Here is a 17,040-nt window from a genome sequence, read left to right as displayed (position 1 = left end):
TGAGCTTTGAGTATCAGTCCAAATCAAACGTTCCCTGGCCCTAACCACTGGGGGAGCAGTGATGTCCTTTTGGTCTTGCAGCCATTCCTGCACCATGCAGGCTGACCTGAACACTGGACCAATGGACCTCTGCTGGAATGAGGTACAATTTTCCAGCCCTCCCTCCAGTCTCTCCCAGTCTCTGACAAACCTGAGTGTATTGATCCACCACCGAGTCAGGCTCTTTGGGTCTCTCTTTATGCGTCTGTGTCTTTCTCTTTCTTTGGCTTCTGTCTCTGTCTTTTGGAACACTCTGTTTGGGTCATATTTGTGTTCCTACATCACTGTTCTGTAGGACTATCTATGTGAGCTGGTGTGCTTTTCTCTATCTCCAAGATTTGGTCTCTGTCTTTCTAGCTCTACCTACAGTTCTTAACTTTTGTGTCTCTGACTCTTTATGCCAGTCTGTGTCTCTGAATCTCTGAGTCTCTTTATCTCTGTGTTTCTACCTTTCAGAATTTCTTGCTTCATTCCTTAGACTCCTTGAAGAACAGGTTTGACATGGTCTCCAACTCCCACGGAATTCTCTTCTTCCTTTTAGTCCTGTTTCCTGAGCCTTGACTCCCACCAGAAAACAAAGCCTTAGGACTCACCCTTAGTTCATTGTTTGACCAGATACTCACATATTCTGCCTCTGTCATCACTTAGGTGTGCTTCTTAAAGCCTGGAGCACTAACCTCACCATTTAGCTCTGCTACGAGCACAGGCAAATTTATAATGGCAACATGAAAAGCAACAGACAAGCCAATTCCATCACAGAAACCTCCTTATTGGAAAGACTGTGGTGAGTCAGTCTTTGAACCTCTGCTATGATCATACTATGCCTAGCTAAGGCCTTATTAGAGCTTTCAAAACTCTATGCAAAGCCTTTGCTTGGTTCTCTGTACTTGGATCACTATCATCAATGGAAAGATAAACCCACATTTGTGAATATGCAAGTTCATATATGGACAGTACCATCTTGTCTTAGATAGGTCACCACCTGACTATAATGCAAACTGCAGCATGGATAGCTCTTGAATCAAATAAGACATTTCTCTATCTTAAACCATGATTTCTGAAGGTATAAAAGGTCAGATACTTTCTGTTTCGCTAAATGAAAGAACTTAGCATCAACCGTATAAATAAATGAACATGAAGTAAATCAGCAACTAAGCAATCCCATGAAATGATTCAAGTGGTAAAGGTAGACTAACCCAAGTTAAGATTGTTTAGAATGAGATTGTCTAATAGATTCATTTTATGGTCAATCTCTACTCTGTTCAGAAGGACTCCGAGGCCATGGATAGGCTTAGCAATAGAGAAGATAGATCAATGAGCCTTTTCCATGGCCTCAGAAAAAAGAGGGGCATCATGTGCTATGCATTTGTCATCTTTGGTCTAGAGAATTCAGAAAGCGTGTCAGTGTCATTCAAAAGTGAGACTAGTTTTGAAAATGAAGAAAAAATAGAAACTCTAGAGAAGAGTGTGTTTGTTGGCTGTTCAACTCCAGGGCCTTTTAGCTGCTTTCATACAATCAGGGGTTTTACCATTGTTTTGGGTTACAATGTATGTCTTTATATTTCAAAACATATGTCTCATAATTCTAATGAGATGGAGTCTAAGTTCTGTTGCTTCTCTTTGCCAGGAAGGAGAAAAATGTCATTGGATATATTAATAATCTGTAGATATGGGTTACTAAGAAATATTTCTACCAATAAATATATAATCTAAACAGATGCATGGGTCATGTGTTAATATGAAAGATTTCTTTCTCTGCCTTTTGCTCTTCTAGCTTCATTTTGCATCACTTCTCAGTGTAGACCTTCTGTCCCAGCTAGCTCCAACTCCTGATCTTCCTCCTCCATGAAGCTCTCTCTGAGCATCCCAGCCTCCTGTGAAGTCCCCTTCTGTACTATTTACTGTTCATGTCACTAAAAATGGCAGTTACTGGAGGACTTTCTGACAATTCTGGCCTGCAAATCCTTCTTTTTCCCTCCCCATTGGTGCTGTAAAGCCACGGAGTACTTTGCTTTGTCCTCTTTGTCCTTCTCTTTAGAAGCCACATACTGTGAAGTCAGACCATCAGGGTTGCTGAAATGAATTAAATTTTTAGGACCAAGAGTTCTTCTTTGTGATTCTCAAAATCTAAACTGCATATCAATCACATGAGTCTGTTGATAACTAGAGATTATAACTCAGCAGGAGTAGGGAGCCTGAAAATGTTTCTCACAAGACTTCAGGGCCCTGGTTGGTTGGATCAGTAGATAGAGTGTCAGCCCAGCGTATAACATTCTGGGTTGGATTCCCAGTCAGAACACACAGGAGAAACGACCACCTGCTGCTCCCCCCTTTTCTCTTCCTTTTCTCTCTCTCTTTCCCTCTCGCATCCTGTGACTTAATTGGTTTGAGCGTCAATCAGCCCTGGGCTCTGAGGATAGCTCCATTGATTCAAGTATCGGCCTCAGACGGGGTTGCCACGTGGATCCCATTTCCAGCGATGTGGAAGTTTGCCTCACTATCTCACCTCCTCTCACTTAAAAAAAAAAAAAAGGCACTGAGTGGCAAGGCTTGGCATTGTTTTCAAACACCAGGTACAACCCATTAGTGCTCTTAAAGTCAATTTAGTGAGTCACAATCAATATTTGTAAAAATAAATAAATAAATAAATAAATAAGAGAGAAAAAATAGTAAATAGGATATCAAATACTGGTGTTTCCTTTAACATTTTTTTTTTTTACTTTTTGTGTATGTTTGTATGTATTGCTGTGTGTGTTTATATATATATGGAAAGAGAAATAAATACAGAATGAATGTATTTTTATACCATTGGCCAATTCAAAATATATAAAAGCATCTCCTTTAAAGGACAATGCAAAAAGGAGATATAAACCTCTGTCAGCAAATTAAGACAGTAAAACTCAATGGGATAAGAATTTATGAAGGTTCCAACATGCTGAGCCAACTTCCCTGCAGGTTCCAGCGTGAAAGGACACAAGAAAGAGAGAAGAGGCTGAATTTGGGAACCAGTTTTCTGGATCTAGCTTGTCTTTTTTCTCTGTTGTTGAGCTTATTTCCTGTATGTTGTTGAGACACAGCTATGAAAATTCCTTAGTGGGTGGGTATTTCCTAATTTGTTACTGTATCATGGAAGGGATAATGCTGCTGTTTCCTTCGAGGTCATCTGCTGGTTTTGATCATCTCAAAGACCCAATACAAATATAGTTTAGAAACTACTCTGCAGCCTCTATTAGCCTTGAGACAAAATAATAACAATGTGTGGGCTTTCAAAGAATACAACATTGTTTGACTGTATTGGAATAAACAGTAGTGCCTTGCCCTTTTTCAGTTCTTCAGGAAAAATGAAGCCCCAAACTTTTTCTTTTAAGTTTTAGGAAAATGAACTTAATTCTAAACTATTCTCAGCAGCTGGCACAATGTCTGGCATATTCATATGTTATATATAATTAACAAATCTTGAATCCTATTTTTTCTGCAAAGGTTAAAGAATCACATTAAAAGTTTATAAAAGACTATGTTCCAACATATGAAAATAAGAGAGTTTTTACTAAGTATTATTATTAGTCACTTTGACAAATGAGAGAAAACAGGTTGCTACTCATGTGGGTCACATTGCTAATAAGTAAAAGTCATTGGAATGGATAGATTAGCTGAGGAAATGACTGGTGACAAAGGCATCATCCCTTCTCCCCAGAATTCTCACTGACACTGCATGGATGTTCAGATCTAAGTTAGCTTCTTTTTAGCCTCCCTTTTCAATTTGCATTTCTCAGTAGTAAAAGGTTTTCTTCTTCAACTTAATTCTAAAGACATCACCCTTCAAATGCAGCTGGCAGAGGCCGAATGGAGCAGCAGAGGAAAATGACTTATGTAGGTTCTGGCCTGTTGGCTCAGCTTCAGCCTGGTGTGTGGATGTGGATGTCCAGGTTTGATTCCCAGTGAAGGCACACAGGAGAAGCATCCATCTGCTTCTCCACCCCTCTTCCTCTTGTCTCTCTCTCTCTCTCTCTCTCTCTCTCTCTCTCTTCCTCTCCTGCAGCCATGGCTTGATTGGAGATAGTTGGCCCTGGGCACTGAGGATGGCTCCATGCCTCTTCCTCAGGCGCTATAGAGAGCTTGGTTGCTGAGCAATGGAGCAATGCTTCAGATGGGCAGAGCATCGCCTTCTAGTGGGTTTGCCAGGTGGATCCTGGTCCAGATGTATGCAGGAGTCTGTCTTTGCCTCCCCTCCTCTCACTGAAAAAAATAAAATAAAATGACTTACTTAGAAGATTTAATCAACAGTAGGTTTAGTGTGAATCAGCAGCATGATGCAACTGTCAAGAAACTAATGCAATCTTGGGGTTTCCTTAATGAGAACCAGCAGCTAGAAGAAGGGAGATCTGTGAGGCTCTCTTTTGCATGTCAGACCTTGGCATTAAGCTGACTGTAAGAATTTGGAAAGTAGTCAAAGGAGATAAGGTTTCTGAGTGATAAGGTCCCTGGGACCTAAAGGTACTGAAAGACTGTCAGAAAAGGAGAAGTTGAAGATGATAAAAAGAGAAGAAATACATTCTAAATGCTTTTAACTATTTGTTTAAATGGTCATTTTTTTTTAGTTGAAGCACACCAAAAAGTAGCTCTTGGACCATCTGTTGAAAGCAGGAACAGCAATTCAACACAGGCAAGAGCTCCCTGTCATCAACATGGAAGTATGGAATGAGCTTACCTATAAAATTGTGAGCTTTTTTTCATTAGCAATATGTAGACAAAGATTGGGTGGGGGTCATGTTAGGGTTTAGATTTTATTCATACTCTATACATAAAATTGGAAGAATTATAAACCAAACTGATGGTTGCAATGGGAGATTATATGTGATTTTTAATTATTAAGTTAAACATTTTTATTGTTTAATTAAAAAAAAAAACAGTTCGGCCCTGGCCGGTTGGCTCAGCGGTAGAGCGTCGGCCTAGCGTGCGGAGGACCCGGGTTCGATTCCCGGCCAGGGCACATAGGAGAAGCGCCCGTTTGCTTCTCCACCCCTCCGCCGCGCTCTCCTCTCTGTCTCTCTCTTCCCCTCCCGCAGCCAAGGCTCCATTGGAGCAAAGATGGCCCGGGCGCTGGGGATGGCTCTGTGGCCTCTGCCTCAGGCGCTAGAGTGGCTCTGGTCGCAATATGGTGACGCCCAGGATGGGCAGAGCATCGCCCCCTGGTGGGCAGAGCACCGCCCCTGGTGGGCGTGCCGGGTGGATCCCGGTCGGGCGCATGCGGGAGTCTGTCTGACTGTCTCTCCCTGTTTCCAGCTTCAGAAAAAAAAAAAAAAAAAAAAAAAAAAAAGTTCTAGCTCTGGCCAGGTTGCTCAGTTGGTTAGATACACTAAAGTTGTAGGTTTGAACCCTGGACAGAGCACATACAAGAATCAACTGATGAGGCCTGACCTGTGGTGGCACAGTGGATAAAGTGTTGACCTGGAATGCTGAGGTTGCTGGTTCAAAACCCTGGGCTTGTCTGGTCAAAACATATGGGTGATGATGCTTCCTGTTCCTTCCCCCTTTCCTCTCTCCTCTCTAGAATGAATAAATAAAAATCTAAAAAAAAAGAATCAACCGATGAATGCATAAAAAGGTGGAACAACAAATTGATGGGTTTTTTTCTCTTGCTTTCTCTAAAATCAGTAAATAAAAAATTAAAATCTTATACAATTTTTATAATCACAAGAGATGAGTATACTGTGAATCCAATGAAGTTTAAGCCTCAAGGTCCCTCCTGGTGCATGTAGTTAATAAATGCCACCTTGAAGAGTATTTAATTCTCTTCACCCTTATACATGAACATTTTAAATGCCCTGGAATCTTACAGCTTATATTTGAAATAAATTTGATGGAGGCCCCACATTTTCCAACTATCTTAAAAACTTCACTACCAATAAAGTTGAAAATAACTTTTCTATACTATCAACAATCTTAAAAATTATTCTAGGTGGGAGAATGAATTACTGTTTCATTCTCTCTGTAGAAAATTATATTATATGAAAAAATAATCAAAGACAATACAGACAAAAATACAGAGGGAAAAGGTATAGGAGAGCCTGACCTGTGGTGGCCCAGTGGATAAAACATTGACGTAGAACACTGAGGTCGGGGGTTCAAAACTCCAGGCTTGCCTGGTCAAGGCACATATGGGAGTTGATACTTCCTGCTCCTCCTCCTTTATCTCTCTCTCTTTCTCCTATTTAAAATGAATAAATAAAAAATAAAAATGTTTTAAAGTATAGGAGTGTGTTAACAAATAAAAATGTCATTTTTCTAAGATTTGTGATGCTTGTAATATTCATCACCTTTTTTCATTTGTAACTTTTGTGATTCCTCATTCTAGTAATTATTTTTTTATTTTTTGTTATTTTTATCTTAAATATTAATGTGACTTCTAAATTTTACAAGCTTCAAGTCCCTTAAAATCTGACTCTTTCCCTAAAAATCAGAATAACAAAATAAAAATAATTTTTTTTAATTTTATTTTTTTAATGGGGCGACATCAATAAATCAGGATACATATATTCAAAGATATCATGTCTAGGTTATCTTGTCGTTCAATTATGTTGCATACCCATCACCCAAAGTCAGATTGTCCTCTGTCACCTTCTATCTAGTTTTCTTTGGGCCCCTCCCCCTCCCCCTTTCCCTCTCTTCTTCTCCCTCCCCCCGGTAACCACCACACTCTTATCAATGTCTCTTAGTCTCACTTTTATGTCCCACCTACGTATGGAATAATGCAGTTCCTGGTTTTTTCTGATTTACTTATTTCACTTCGTATAATGTTATCAAGATCCCACCATTTTGCTGTAAATGATCTGATGTCATCATTTCTTATGGCTGAGTAGTATTCTATAGTGTATATGTGCCACATCTTCTTTATCCAGTCATCTATTGATGGGCTTTTTGGTTGTTTCCATAAAGACAGCTTCAAATACAGGAAATTTAGGTCCATGCAATTAGAACTGTATGTAATGAGCTGTTGGATGTGCATATTAAGCCACCGAAAGCCCATTAAATACAGCCTGTGTGACAGCAGCAAGGACCTGTAGGTATTGAGTGCCGAGTACAACACAGCATCTGTCTCCTCCTGGTTTCATCTCACCACTCCTGACCCAGCCCTTCGCTGCTCACGCTGAATCACTCCCACCGCCCTGCAGCGCTCTGCTCTGATCCTCTGCATGCCGGTCATGCTCTTCCTTCTAGGCCTTTGCTCTGATGATTCCTTTCCATCCCACCCTACCCTGCACCCAAGTGCTCAGTTAATTACAACATTTAATAAAAAGTAGTTGAACAAATTAAAAAGTATTAACAAATTATTAATAAGGTTATCTCAGGAGGTTGGATTAAGAAAGACTCTTTTACTTTCAAATTTTAGTTACCAAATAAATATATTAATCTATTTTTTCATTAGAGCAAACCAAATTAGAAAAATTTGATCAAGCTAACGTTTTCTTTAGCAACACCCTCAATCCTGGTTCCTTCCATTAAGGAAATCATACTCACGAGTTTAGTGTCTACTTTTATTTTATGTGTTTGCATATCTTTATATGTACACATATATGTGTTGTATAGTTTTGGGGGGAAAGGGTGTGGTTTTATACAACTAAGTGGTATCATTCTGTACCTGCTACTAATTCCTCTAACTTAGTAGGTTTGGGGATCTACCAACTTTTACTGTATGTGTGTATATAACAACACCCTCAGGAGTTTCTCAGTAAGGGTGCAGTGGGCGTTCTGCGTGGAACACTTCTCGGTCGTTCAGAGCTGCATCATTCTTTGTAAGATGCTGAGCACTCCTGGCACCCTCCTCACCAAGTAGAAGTAGCACCCAATCCCCTGTCCTCATCATTTGACAACCAAAAATGTTCTCACACCTTTTCAAACACATTTGGTTAACTTTTTACATATTCTCATCACATGAGCACTCAACTTTGTCATCTCACTGTTACTGGATATTTACAACGCTCCAAATTTTTACTCCCACAAACAGTCTGCAAGAAACACCTGTGTTCATTTCCTTCTATTTAAGTGTGAGCCTTCCACTAGGCAGACATGAGAAGTGGAATTGCTGGTCACCTATGTGTGTTCAGTTACGCTAGGTGTGCTGAATTGCTCTCCAACTTACACCCCTCCAAACCGTAGACGACAATATCCACAATCCCCAAATTCTCTAATAGTCAGTACTTTTCAACTGTGGTCAATCCAGTGGATAAAGAAAGTGGCACATTTTAATTTGCATTTCTGATTAATACTGAGATTGTTTACTTAAAACACACAATTCCTCTTGTGTGAAAGACTTTCACTTTCTCTTCTGTATCTGTATATATTTTAATTTTTACTGCATATACTTTATAATTAGAAAATATTATACACACCTCAGAAAATAACTTACATGTCCTTCAAGGCCTACTTGAATGTTAGCTTAATTCAGGAATGGTATTGATTTTTCTTCTTGAAACCTCCGTTGGGTGCTTCATTCTCTACTATTCAGCTTGCAAAGTATTTGTCTCATTCTCTTGACTAGATCAATAGTCTCCTGGAACCCAGCCTAAGGTTTTTCCATTTTTGTCCTTTTGACCTGCCCAATATCAATGCCTTGTGCAATGCTTTGCGCAGATTTGAAGCTTAATAAATGAAGATTTATAAAGCTGAATGACAAGAGGTAGAGAAGGTTGATTATGAGGAAACTACCAAGTTCAATCTCCTGCATTGTTAACATTTAGTTCTTCATGGACACAGGAGGGCATATTCCTACAAAAGATAATGTAATGTTATTTGGATCTATAGTCACTTCCTTGGAAAATAGTATGCTCACCCTAAGTTTCTAGGAAAGAAATGCTTAACACAATTAAAAGAGGAAGTTTAGGCATCTATGGAAGAGCTATTTGGGGAATGAGGCTCCTCATTACCCCTTAGACACCATGAAGTATACATAGGTAGCTATCTATGTTAGGTTTGCCCAGGCTCTGGACTCCATAAAATCTAAGAGATGCCACCCAGAAATTAACATTCACAAGATGCTCCAAACTGGAGCACAGTGAGATTCTTTTTGCTTTATATTCATTTTTTAAAATGTATTTATGTTATATAGTTAATATTGAAGACATTACCCTAAAAATTTCTTGGCAAAAACTGCTATCAAGTTGTAATTACCAGAAGAATTCTGTAAAGTCTTTAAACTCAGACCTCAGATCTCATTGAAAAGAATCCAAAGCATTATTCAAATCCTTTATGTTTTAGAATTTTGTTGATCCAGTCTTGTTGTTTCAAATATAAGATCTATTGGTCTTTTCTAAAATGTTCATTATTTGCAAAAGGTATTTAAAAACTTTTGAATTTGTAGAGATTTTAGCTATCAAAATAATTAGAATTTTGGTTGTAGCCAAACCTGAAGTATTTTTATAGCTTCACTTTTAATTTCTCCAATTGTCTTTTTTAAAATTCAAGTATAATCAACATACAACGTTGTATTAGTTTCAGGTTCCAATTGTCATTTGAAAGCATTTTGTAATGAGAAGATTTGAGTTTGTGAATCAGTTTAATGAATAAGCCCTTTTTAAAAAATTTACTGATTGATTTTAGAGATAGACAGACAGAATCATTGACCTGTTTTTGTATGTACCCTGACTGGGGATAGAACTCGCAACCTTTGCATATCAGGGAAGATGCTCTAGCCAACTGAGCTATCTGGCAAGGGCAAATGAAGCTGTTTTGTGGGTAAATAACTCAATGACTTTTCTTATAAAATGTTTTTCCTTGCAATTGCTTTTAGCTAGCAAATATATTTCTAGTGCAGGATAGAGGCATCTCTGCCCAAAGAAGAAATATGCCAAAGAAATGCACATTAGGAAATGTAGATTTAGAAACTTCCTTTCACAGACAGTTTTATGTTTAGTTTTTCTTATCAGGCTAAAATTTAGGCCATAAAGATATCACAGTGGATGTCAGTGTGACTCGTGACAACAGGATCCCTCAGGCCCAGATCCAGGCTCTTCCTGGAAATTCTTGTACACTATACACAGCTCATTAACAGTCCTTCATTTACTGACATTGTTGACATTATTTGCGTAATTTCCCATGTCCCCACCCTCTCTATTGCCCTAGGCTGTGGATTCTCTGCAGTAGCAATTGTCTTTGGTACCTAGCTTTCTGTTATCTGAAATAAATTGAAAGTAATACAAATTATATTTGAGCAATAAGAAAATCACAGCACAGAGGATACATCACAAATTTTGGCTTTGTGGATCTCAATGGCTTCATGCTAACAATTGATGAGTATTAAGTTTTGCCGTTTGCCAGGGCTGTTTTGATCATTTTATGTATGTTAATGTGCTGAGAACTGACCCATAGGTATGACTATTATTTATCCTATTTTAGAGTTGAGAAAACTGAGGCCCAGATTGGTTATGTAACTTGTATAACTAGTAAGAGTTATCACCTGGATAGGGACTCAGACAAACCAACTCCAGAGGCCACAATCCTAATCACCACCGTGGACTATCTCCACCAAGCTACTAAGGGAGTAAGAACCAGGTGAAAAGAGTATGCTAGACTGCTCTATTTCTATGGAATTGGGAGGGGGCATATATCCGAATGCTTCTAGATCAACAATTTCAACCTTTATCATATCATAGCATACATAAACTAATTACAAAAATACTGTGTCACACTGAAAAATATCTTTTTTACTGAATTGACAAAAAATAGGTATAATTTTTATTCATTTACAATAATAATAATAGTCATTACTTAACTATTTTTGCTCTGAAGTGACTTTTTAATAATTCAGGTGCCGGTACTTGTAAGCATTTCTATACAAAGAATTAACCAATCAGATGCAAGCTTATCTGATGTGACCAGTAAGATGCAATTCTATTATATGACTTATATATTTATGGTTCAAATCAGGGCATTCACACCAGACATTATGTTGGCTGTTGTCATTTTTTTTGACAATCTAAGGGAAAAGAGGTCACTGCCCTGACTAAATATTCAGGTATTGCATGTTTTAATAATTCTTGTAGGCTGCTCTGCCTGCCTACAAAAAAAGTGCCACTCTCTGTCTCAGTGCTTCACTAATAAACTCTCTCTCACCTTAAACTCTAAAATATATACATACATAAATAAAAATAAAAATTATTGGGCACATCAGATGAAAATTGCTGCTCTAGATGCATAATGTATGGCCAGTAGTCGTGGCCTCTGTCACAGCCACTAGGCAGGTGCATTAGATTCGAATAGATCATAATGAAACTGCAGAGCCAAGAACGTGTGGGCCATATCTTTTATTCTAGCTTGCACTCAGCAGGCAAGTGCACACAAACACACTGGGCTCCAAAACCCACTCACTCAGCACTCACAGAGTTACTGACACATCTGAGTTTCCCTAGAATTAAAGGCCCCCACCAGCTCACTCAGTCCCCTCTGGTTCCCATCTGCACGTTTCCATCTTGGCTGCCTGCATTCTGCAACAATGTGGTCTCCTTCAAAAATTGCCTCCTAGCTCCTCCTTTTTCCTTCTTCTTGAAACTTTTCAGCACTAAAATCCCTCCTCCAACACACATTAGCATAACCAAGCCCCTTCCTGAGCAGAAAGGTAATTAGCTGTATCTTCTGCGAGCATCATCCCATGAGCAGCGGCCATCTTTAACAATAAAAGTGAGCAAATCCCAAAAATACAGATTTCACAAACTTATTTGCCCAATACATAGGATATCTCTTGGGTGGAAACACAGGAGCATGGTTACCATTGGTGTCCTCCAGGGAAAAGAATGGGGGGCTGAGGATTAAGGGTGAGAAAGAAAGCTTTCTTCTTACTATGACTTCTTTTGAAAAGTATTTGGAATTGTTTTCTTGTACCATAAATATATGTTACCTTTTCTAAACCTTTTTTTTTTTAACCCAGAGATCAATTTGAATCTCCTTGGGACTTCCCCAGCTCTTCAGATATTTGTCAGTTTGAAACAGTATTTCTTGGGGCTTGCATCTCATATAAAACATCTGAATTCCTTGCACTGAACTTCATTTCACTCATGACAATGGGCACTAGCAATAGCTCAGTGGCTTTCCACACTGCAAAAAGTGGTACCACACTTGCATGAAAGACTGAGAGAGAAAACAAATGAAAAAGAAAAAAATGGCCAAGGACTATTCTTACAGGTTTTTTCTTTTACTTAAACTTTAAAAAAATTTACGAAGTTTACAAAGTGATTTTGAGCATTTGTCTGCTAGGGCTACCACAAAACGAGTGGCTTAAACAGAAGAAATTTATTATTTCCCAGTTCTGGAGGGTAGAAGCCTGAAATCAAGGTGTCAGTGGAGTTGATTCCTTCTGGGGCTGCATGGGAGGGATCTTTTCCAGCCCTGCTTCCTTGGCTTGTAGATGGTCATCTTCACTTTTACATGGCACTCTCCCTATTTGCAAGTCTGTCTCCAGTGACCCCTTTAAACAAGAGGACACAAGTCATATTGATTGGGGGCCTTGCTAATGACCTCATAATTTGCTTTAGACCTTATCTACAAATAAGGCCACATTCTGAGGTTCTGGAAGTTAGGGGTTCAACATATGAATTTTCTTTCTTTTTTTTTTAATAATTTTATTTTTTTAATGGGGTGACATCAATAAATCAGGATACATATATTCAAAGATAACAAGTCCAGGTTATCTTGTCGTTCAATTATGTTGCATACCCACCACCCAAAGTCAGATTGTCCTCTGTCACCTTCTAGCTTGTTTTCTTTGTGCCCTTTCCTACCCCCTTTCCCTCTCCCATTCCCCCCTCCCTCCCATAACCACCACACTCTTATCAACATATGAATTTTCAGAACACAATTCAACCCATAACACTTTGCTAGTAGCCCACTCTCTCTCTTACCCACTCTAGCCAAACCCAGTGATTTCCTTGTCCTGATGTTTTGGAGGACAGCTTGCTCTCTAGGCTACCTGTGTGGGGAATATTGCTGAGGTGATCTCTGAGAGGGACAGCCAATGAAAGAAGAGTCATGCCGTGGTCTGCCCGAGCGAAAACACTGTTCTCTCCTTCCTAGGTGGTATCATGGCAACCTTACACGCCACGCGGCCGAGGCTCTTCTCCTCTCAAATGGATGTGACGGTAGCTACCTTCTGAGGGACAGCAATGAAAGGACTGGGCTCTACTCTCTCTCCGTGAGGTAGGATGCTTAATAACTCTATGAATCCAACATGGTTCCATCTCTTACATTGACTTTAACATCGCACTCAAGTAGCCAGATAACAGAATCCTCCTGGTTTCTGGTAGACCCGCAGATCCAAGAATTCCAAGCCCTAAATGGTGAGACTGTGAAAAACATTCTTGCTCCTTCCATTGGCAGGTAAAAAATGTTAGATGCTGAAAGAGACTTTATGAATTGTTTAATCAAACCTCTTGCTTGACTGATGAAAAGACTGAAATCTGAAGTGGTAAATTGTGTTGTACTCAATAAACAAAGGAGAAGTTGCAGTTGAAGGGAACTGTATGAGCTAAGGGACAAAGTAGAAACTCCTAAGAGAACTAACTGTAGGTCTGGCTGGACTAGAGCAGCAATTCTCAAGGTGTGTTCCCAAGACCAGTAGTGTCACCTGAGTCTATGGTAAGAAGGCAGATTCTCAGGCCCCGTGCTGGCCCTACTGAATGCGGAATTCAGAAAGTAAGGGCCAGAAATCAGGTTTAACAAGACCTCCCGGTGGTTCTGATTTCTGATGCATGTGAAAATTAGAGCACACCTTGCACAGAGAGGGAAGGAATAGTGGGCTTCAAGTAAAATATAAAAATATATATATTACATATAATTTCTTTAATGCTCTGCCTCATTCCAAAAATAAGGTGCAAAATGATAATGTAGGGAATTTGATATTTTAGTCAGTAGGCAGTGGAACAGGCATGGGAGACAAAGGGCTGAGCTTACATAACTAATTAAGTGAAAGAAGCAGAATTCAGACTGACTCCCAAACAAATAAAGGAGGAGGGCTGAAGACAGAGGAGAATGTGGGGAAGATGTGGCCTGCCATTTCCATCATCTCTCTTCCCTGCCCTTCTTAAACTCATACTCCTTAAGGAAGTTAATGTTCAAGGACTTTTTCGACAAGTCACAGAATGCACAGGAAGAATTGTCTCTTAACTTCCCTAAAAGAAAGTGTGCTTTAAAAATGTCAGTGGGGCCCTGGCCGGATAGCTCACTTGGTTTGGATCATTGTCCCAAAACACGGAGGTTGTGGGTTTGATCCCCTGTCAGGGCATATACAGGAGCAGATGGATGTTCTTGTCTTTCCCTTCCTTTCTCTCTCTCTCTCTCTCTCTCTCTCTCTCTTTCTCTCTCTCTCTCTCAAATCAGTACAATAAACATCTTTTAAAAAATGTCAGTGGGCTTAGCCAGTGGCACAGTGGATAGAGCATCATCCCAGAGCACCAGCTCACCTACTCGATCCTGAGGATGCAGACCATATGAGAAGCAATCAATGGGTGCACAACCAATGGAACGAGTTGGTGTTTCTCTCTCTCTCCATTCCCCTCTCCCTTTCTCTCTTTCCTCCTCTCTCTTTCTCAAAGAAAAAAAAAGTCATTTGATTCAATGATTGTGTCATAATTCTCAGTTTTTAGAGGGGTTAATGGTGACATTAATACCTAAGGTTACTACACTATATATTCCTTCAAAAATTATATACATTTATTAAATAACATTAATTTCTTTTTCTCTTTTAGAGCCAAAGACTCTGTCAAACACTTTCATGTTGAATATACTGGATATTCATTTAAATTTGGATTTAATGAATTCTCATCTGTGAAGGATTTTGTCAAGCACTTTGCAAATCAGCCTTTGATTGGAAGTGAGACAGGTAAGCTCTGAACAGATAGGTAATTGACCTATGGGACACTGTTTCAGGATGGAGGAGGAACAGTGAATTTTAATTAAATAGTTATCACTTCTGCTGAATTATGTGCACATGACATGCAATTGGATATAGTTAGAAACAGTTTCCAATTACTGTGCCATATATTACATTCATAAATTATATATATATATTTATAGTTATATGTATTCCAGTATTATCCTTAAGAGAAAATAATAGGCTTATGCAAAGTAGACAATTTTTGTCAGAATGTTACTTAAATGATTGATTAAAAGCACACAATTTATTTTAAATGACCTATTCACTTTATTATAGTATATACAATAAACAAAGAAAAAACAAAGATCAAAACAACTTTTGATTCCTCATAATTTTTAGGTTCAGATAGTTTGCATATGAGAAGACCTATAACAGATAATTTTGAGCATTCTAAAAATAAAATTCATATTTAAATAGCCACAAAAATCACTAAATATTGAGAATATTGCCTAGCAATTGCTTTCTTGAACAGTTCCTTCCTTTCATCATAAAATTCTGTTTGTCTTGTCTTGGTTTCTCATAAGTTTTTAAATTGTATTTACATATAGCTAAAAAAAACAACTATGATAAACCATCAGCTAACATCATATTAAATGGCACAAAACTGAAGGCTTTCCCCCTTAAATCAGGAACAAGACAGGGTTGTCCACTCTCTCCACTCTTATTTAATGTGGTGCTAGAGGTTCTAGCCAGAGCAATCAGACAAGACAAAGAAATAAAAGGCATCCATATCGGAAAAGAAGAAGTAAAGGTATCACTTTTTGCAGATGATATGACCCTATACATCGAAAATCCCAAAGAATCCACAAAAGACTACTAGAAACAATAAGCCAATACAGTAAGGTCGCAGGATACAAAATTAACATACAAAAATCCATAGCCTTTCTATATGCCAATAATGAAACATTTGAGAACGAACTCAAAAAAATAATCCCCTTTTTTTGCAACAACAAAAAAAATACCTAGGAATAAACATAACAAAGAATGTAAAGGACCTATATAATGAAAACTACAAAACATTGTTAAGGGAAATCAAAAAAGATACAATGAGATGGAAGAATATTCTTTGTTCTTGGATAGAAAGAATAAATATAATCAAGATGGCCATATTACCCAAAGCAATATACAAATTTAATGCAATTCCCATCAAAATTCCAACTACATTTTTAAAGAAATGGAACAAAAAATAATCAGATTTATATAAAACTATAAAAAACCCTGAATAGCCAAAGCAATCCTAAGGAAAAAGAATGAAACTGGGGGCATTACAATACCTGACTTCAAACTATATTATAGAGCCACGACAATCAAAACAGCATGGGATTGGCAGAAAAATAGACAGTCAGACCAATGGAACAGAATAGAAAGTCCAGAAATAAAACCACATATATATGGTCAAATAATTTTTGATAAAGGGGCCAACAACACACAATGGAGAAAAGAAAGCCTCTTCAACAAGTGGTGCTGGGAAAACTGGGAAGTCACATGCAAAAGAATGAAACTCGACTAGTTTGTCCCCTTGTACTAAAATTAATTCAAAATGGATCAAAGACCTAAATATAAGACCTGAAACAATAAAGTACATAGAAGAAGACATAGGTACTAAACTCATGGACCTTGGTTTTAAAGAGCATTTTATTATATGAATTTGACTCCAAAGGCAAGAGAAGTGAAGGCAAAGATAAATGAATGGGACTACATCAGACTAAGAAGTTTTTGCTCAGCAAGAGAAACTGATAACAAAATAAACAGAAAGCCAACTAAATGGGAAATGATATTTTCAAACAACAGCTCAGATAAGGGACTAATATCCAAAATATACAAAGAACTCATAAAACTCAACAACAAACAAACAACCCAATAAAAAAAAATGGGAAGAGGACATGAACAGACACTTCTCCCAGGAAGAAATACAAATGGCCAACAGATATATGAAAAGATGCTCATCTTCATTAGTTATTAGGGAAATGTAAATCAAAACTGCAATGAGATACCACCTCACACCTGTTAGATTAGCTATTATTAACAAGACAGGTAATAGCAAATGTTGGAGAGGTTGTGCAGGAAAAGGAACCCTCATT

General features: G+C 38.3%; 1 protein-coding gene across 2 annotated transcripts in view; it reads left to right on the top strand.

Moving 5' to 3' along the window:
* DAPP1 (dual adaptor of phosphotyrosine and 3-phosphoinositides 1) overlaps positions 1 to 17,040 on the top strand; it is a 75,354-nt gene that overhangs the window by 9,199 nt on the left and 49,115 nt on the right. Inside the window, exons 2-3 of one of the 2 annotated variants that reach the window (XM_066279713.1) lie at positions 13,102 to 13,224; positions 14,772 to 14,905. In XM_066279713.1, coding sequence (XP_066135810.1) covers positions 13,102 to 13,224; positions 14,772 to 14,905 — 257 coding nt within the window. The remainder of the gene's footprint in view (positions 1 to 13,101; positions 13,225 to 14,771; positions 14,906 to 17,040) is intronic. The other variant, XM_066279714.1, reaches the window with a different exon arrangement.

Source organism: Saccopteryx bilineata, chromosome 5 (assembly GCF_036850765.1).
Source record: "Saccopteryx bilineata isolate mSacBil1 chromosome 5, mSacBil1_pri_phased_curated, whole genome shotgun sequence".
Lineage (NCBI taxonomy): Eukaryota > Metazoa > Chordata > Mammalia > Chiroptera > Emballonuridae > Saccopteryx > Saccopteryx bilineata.
Note: the sequence above shows the minus strand (reverse complement) of the source record. Positions and strands in the feature narration are given on the sequence as shown.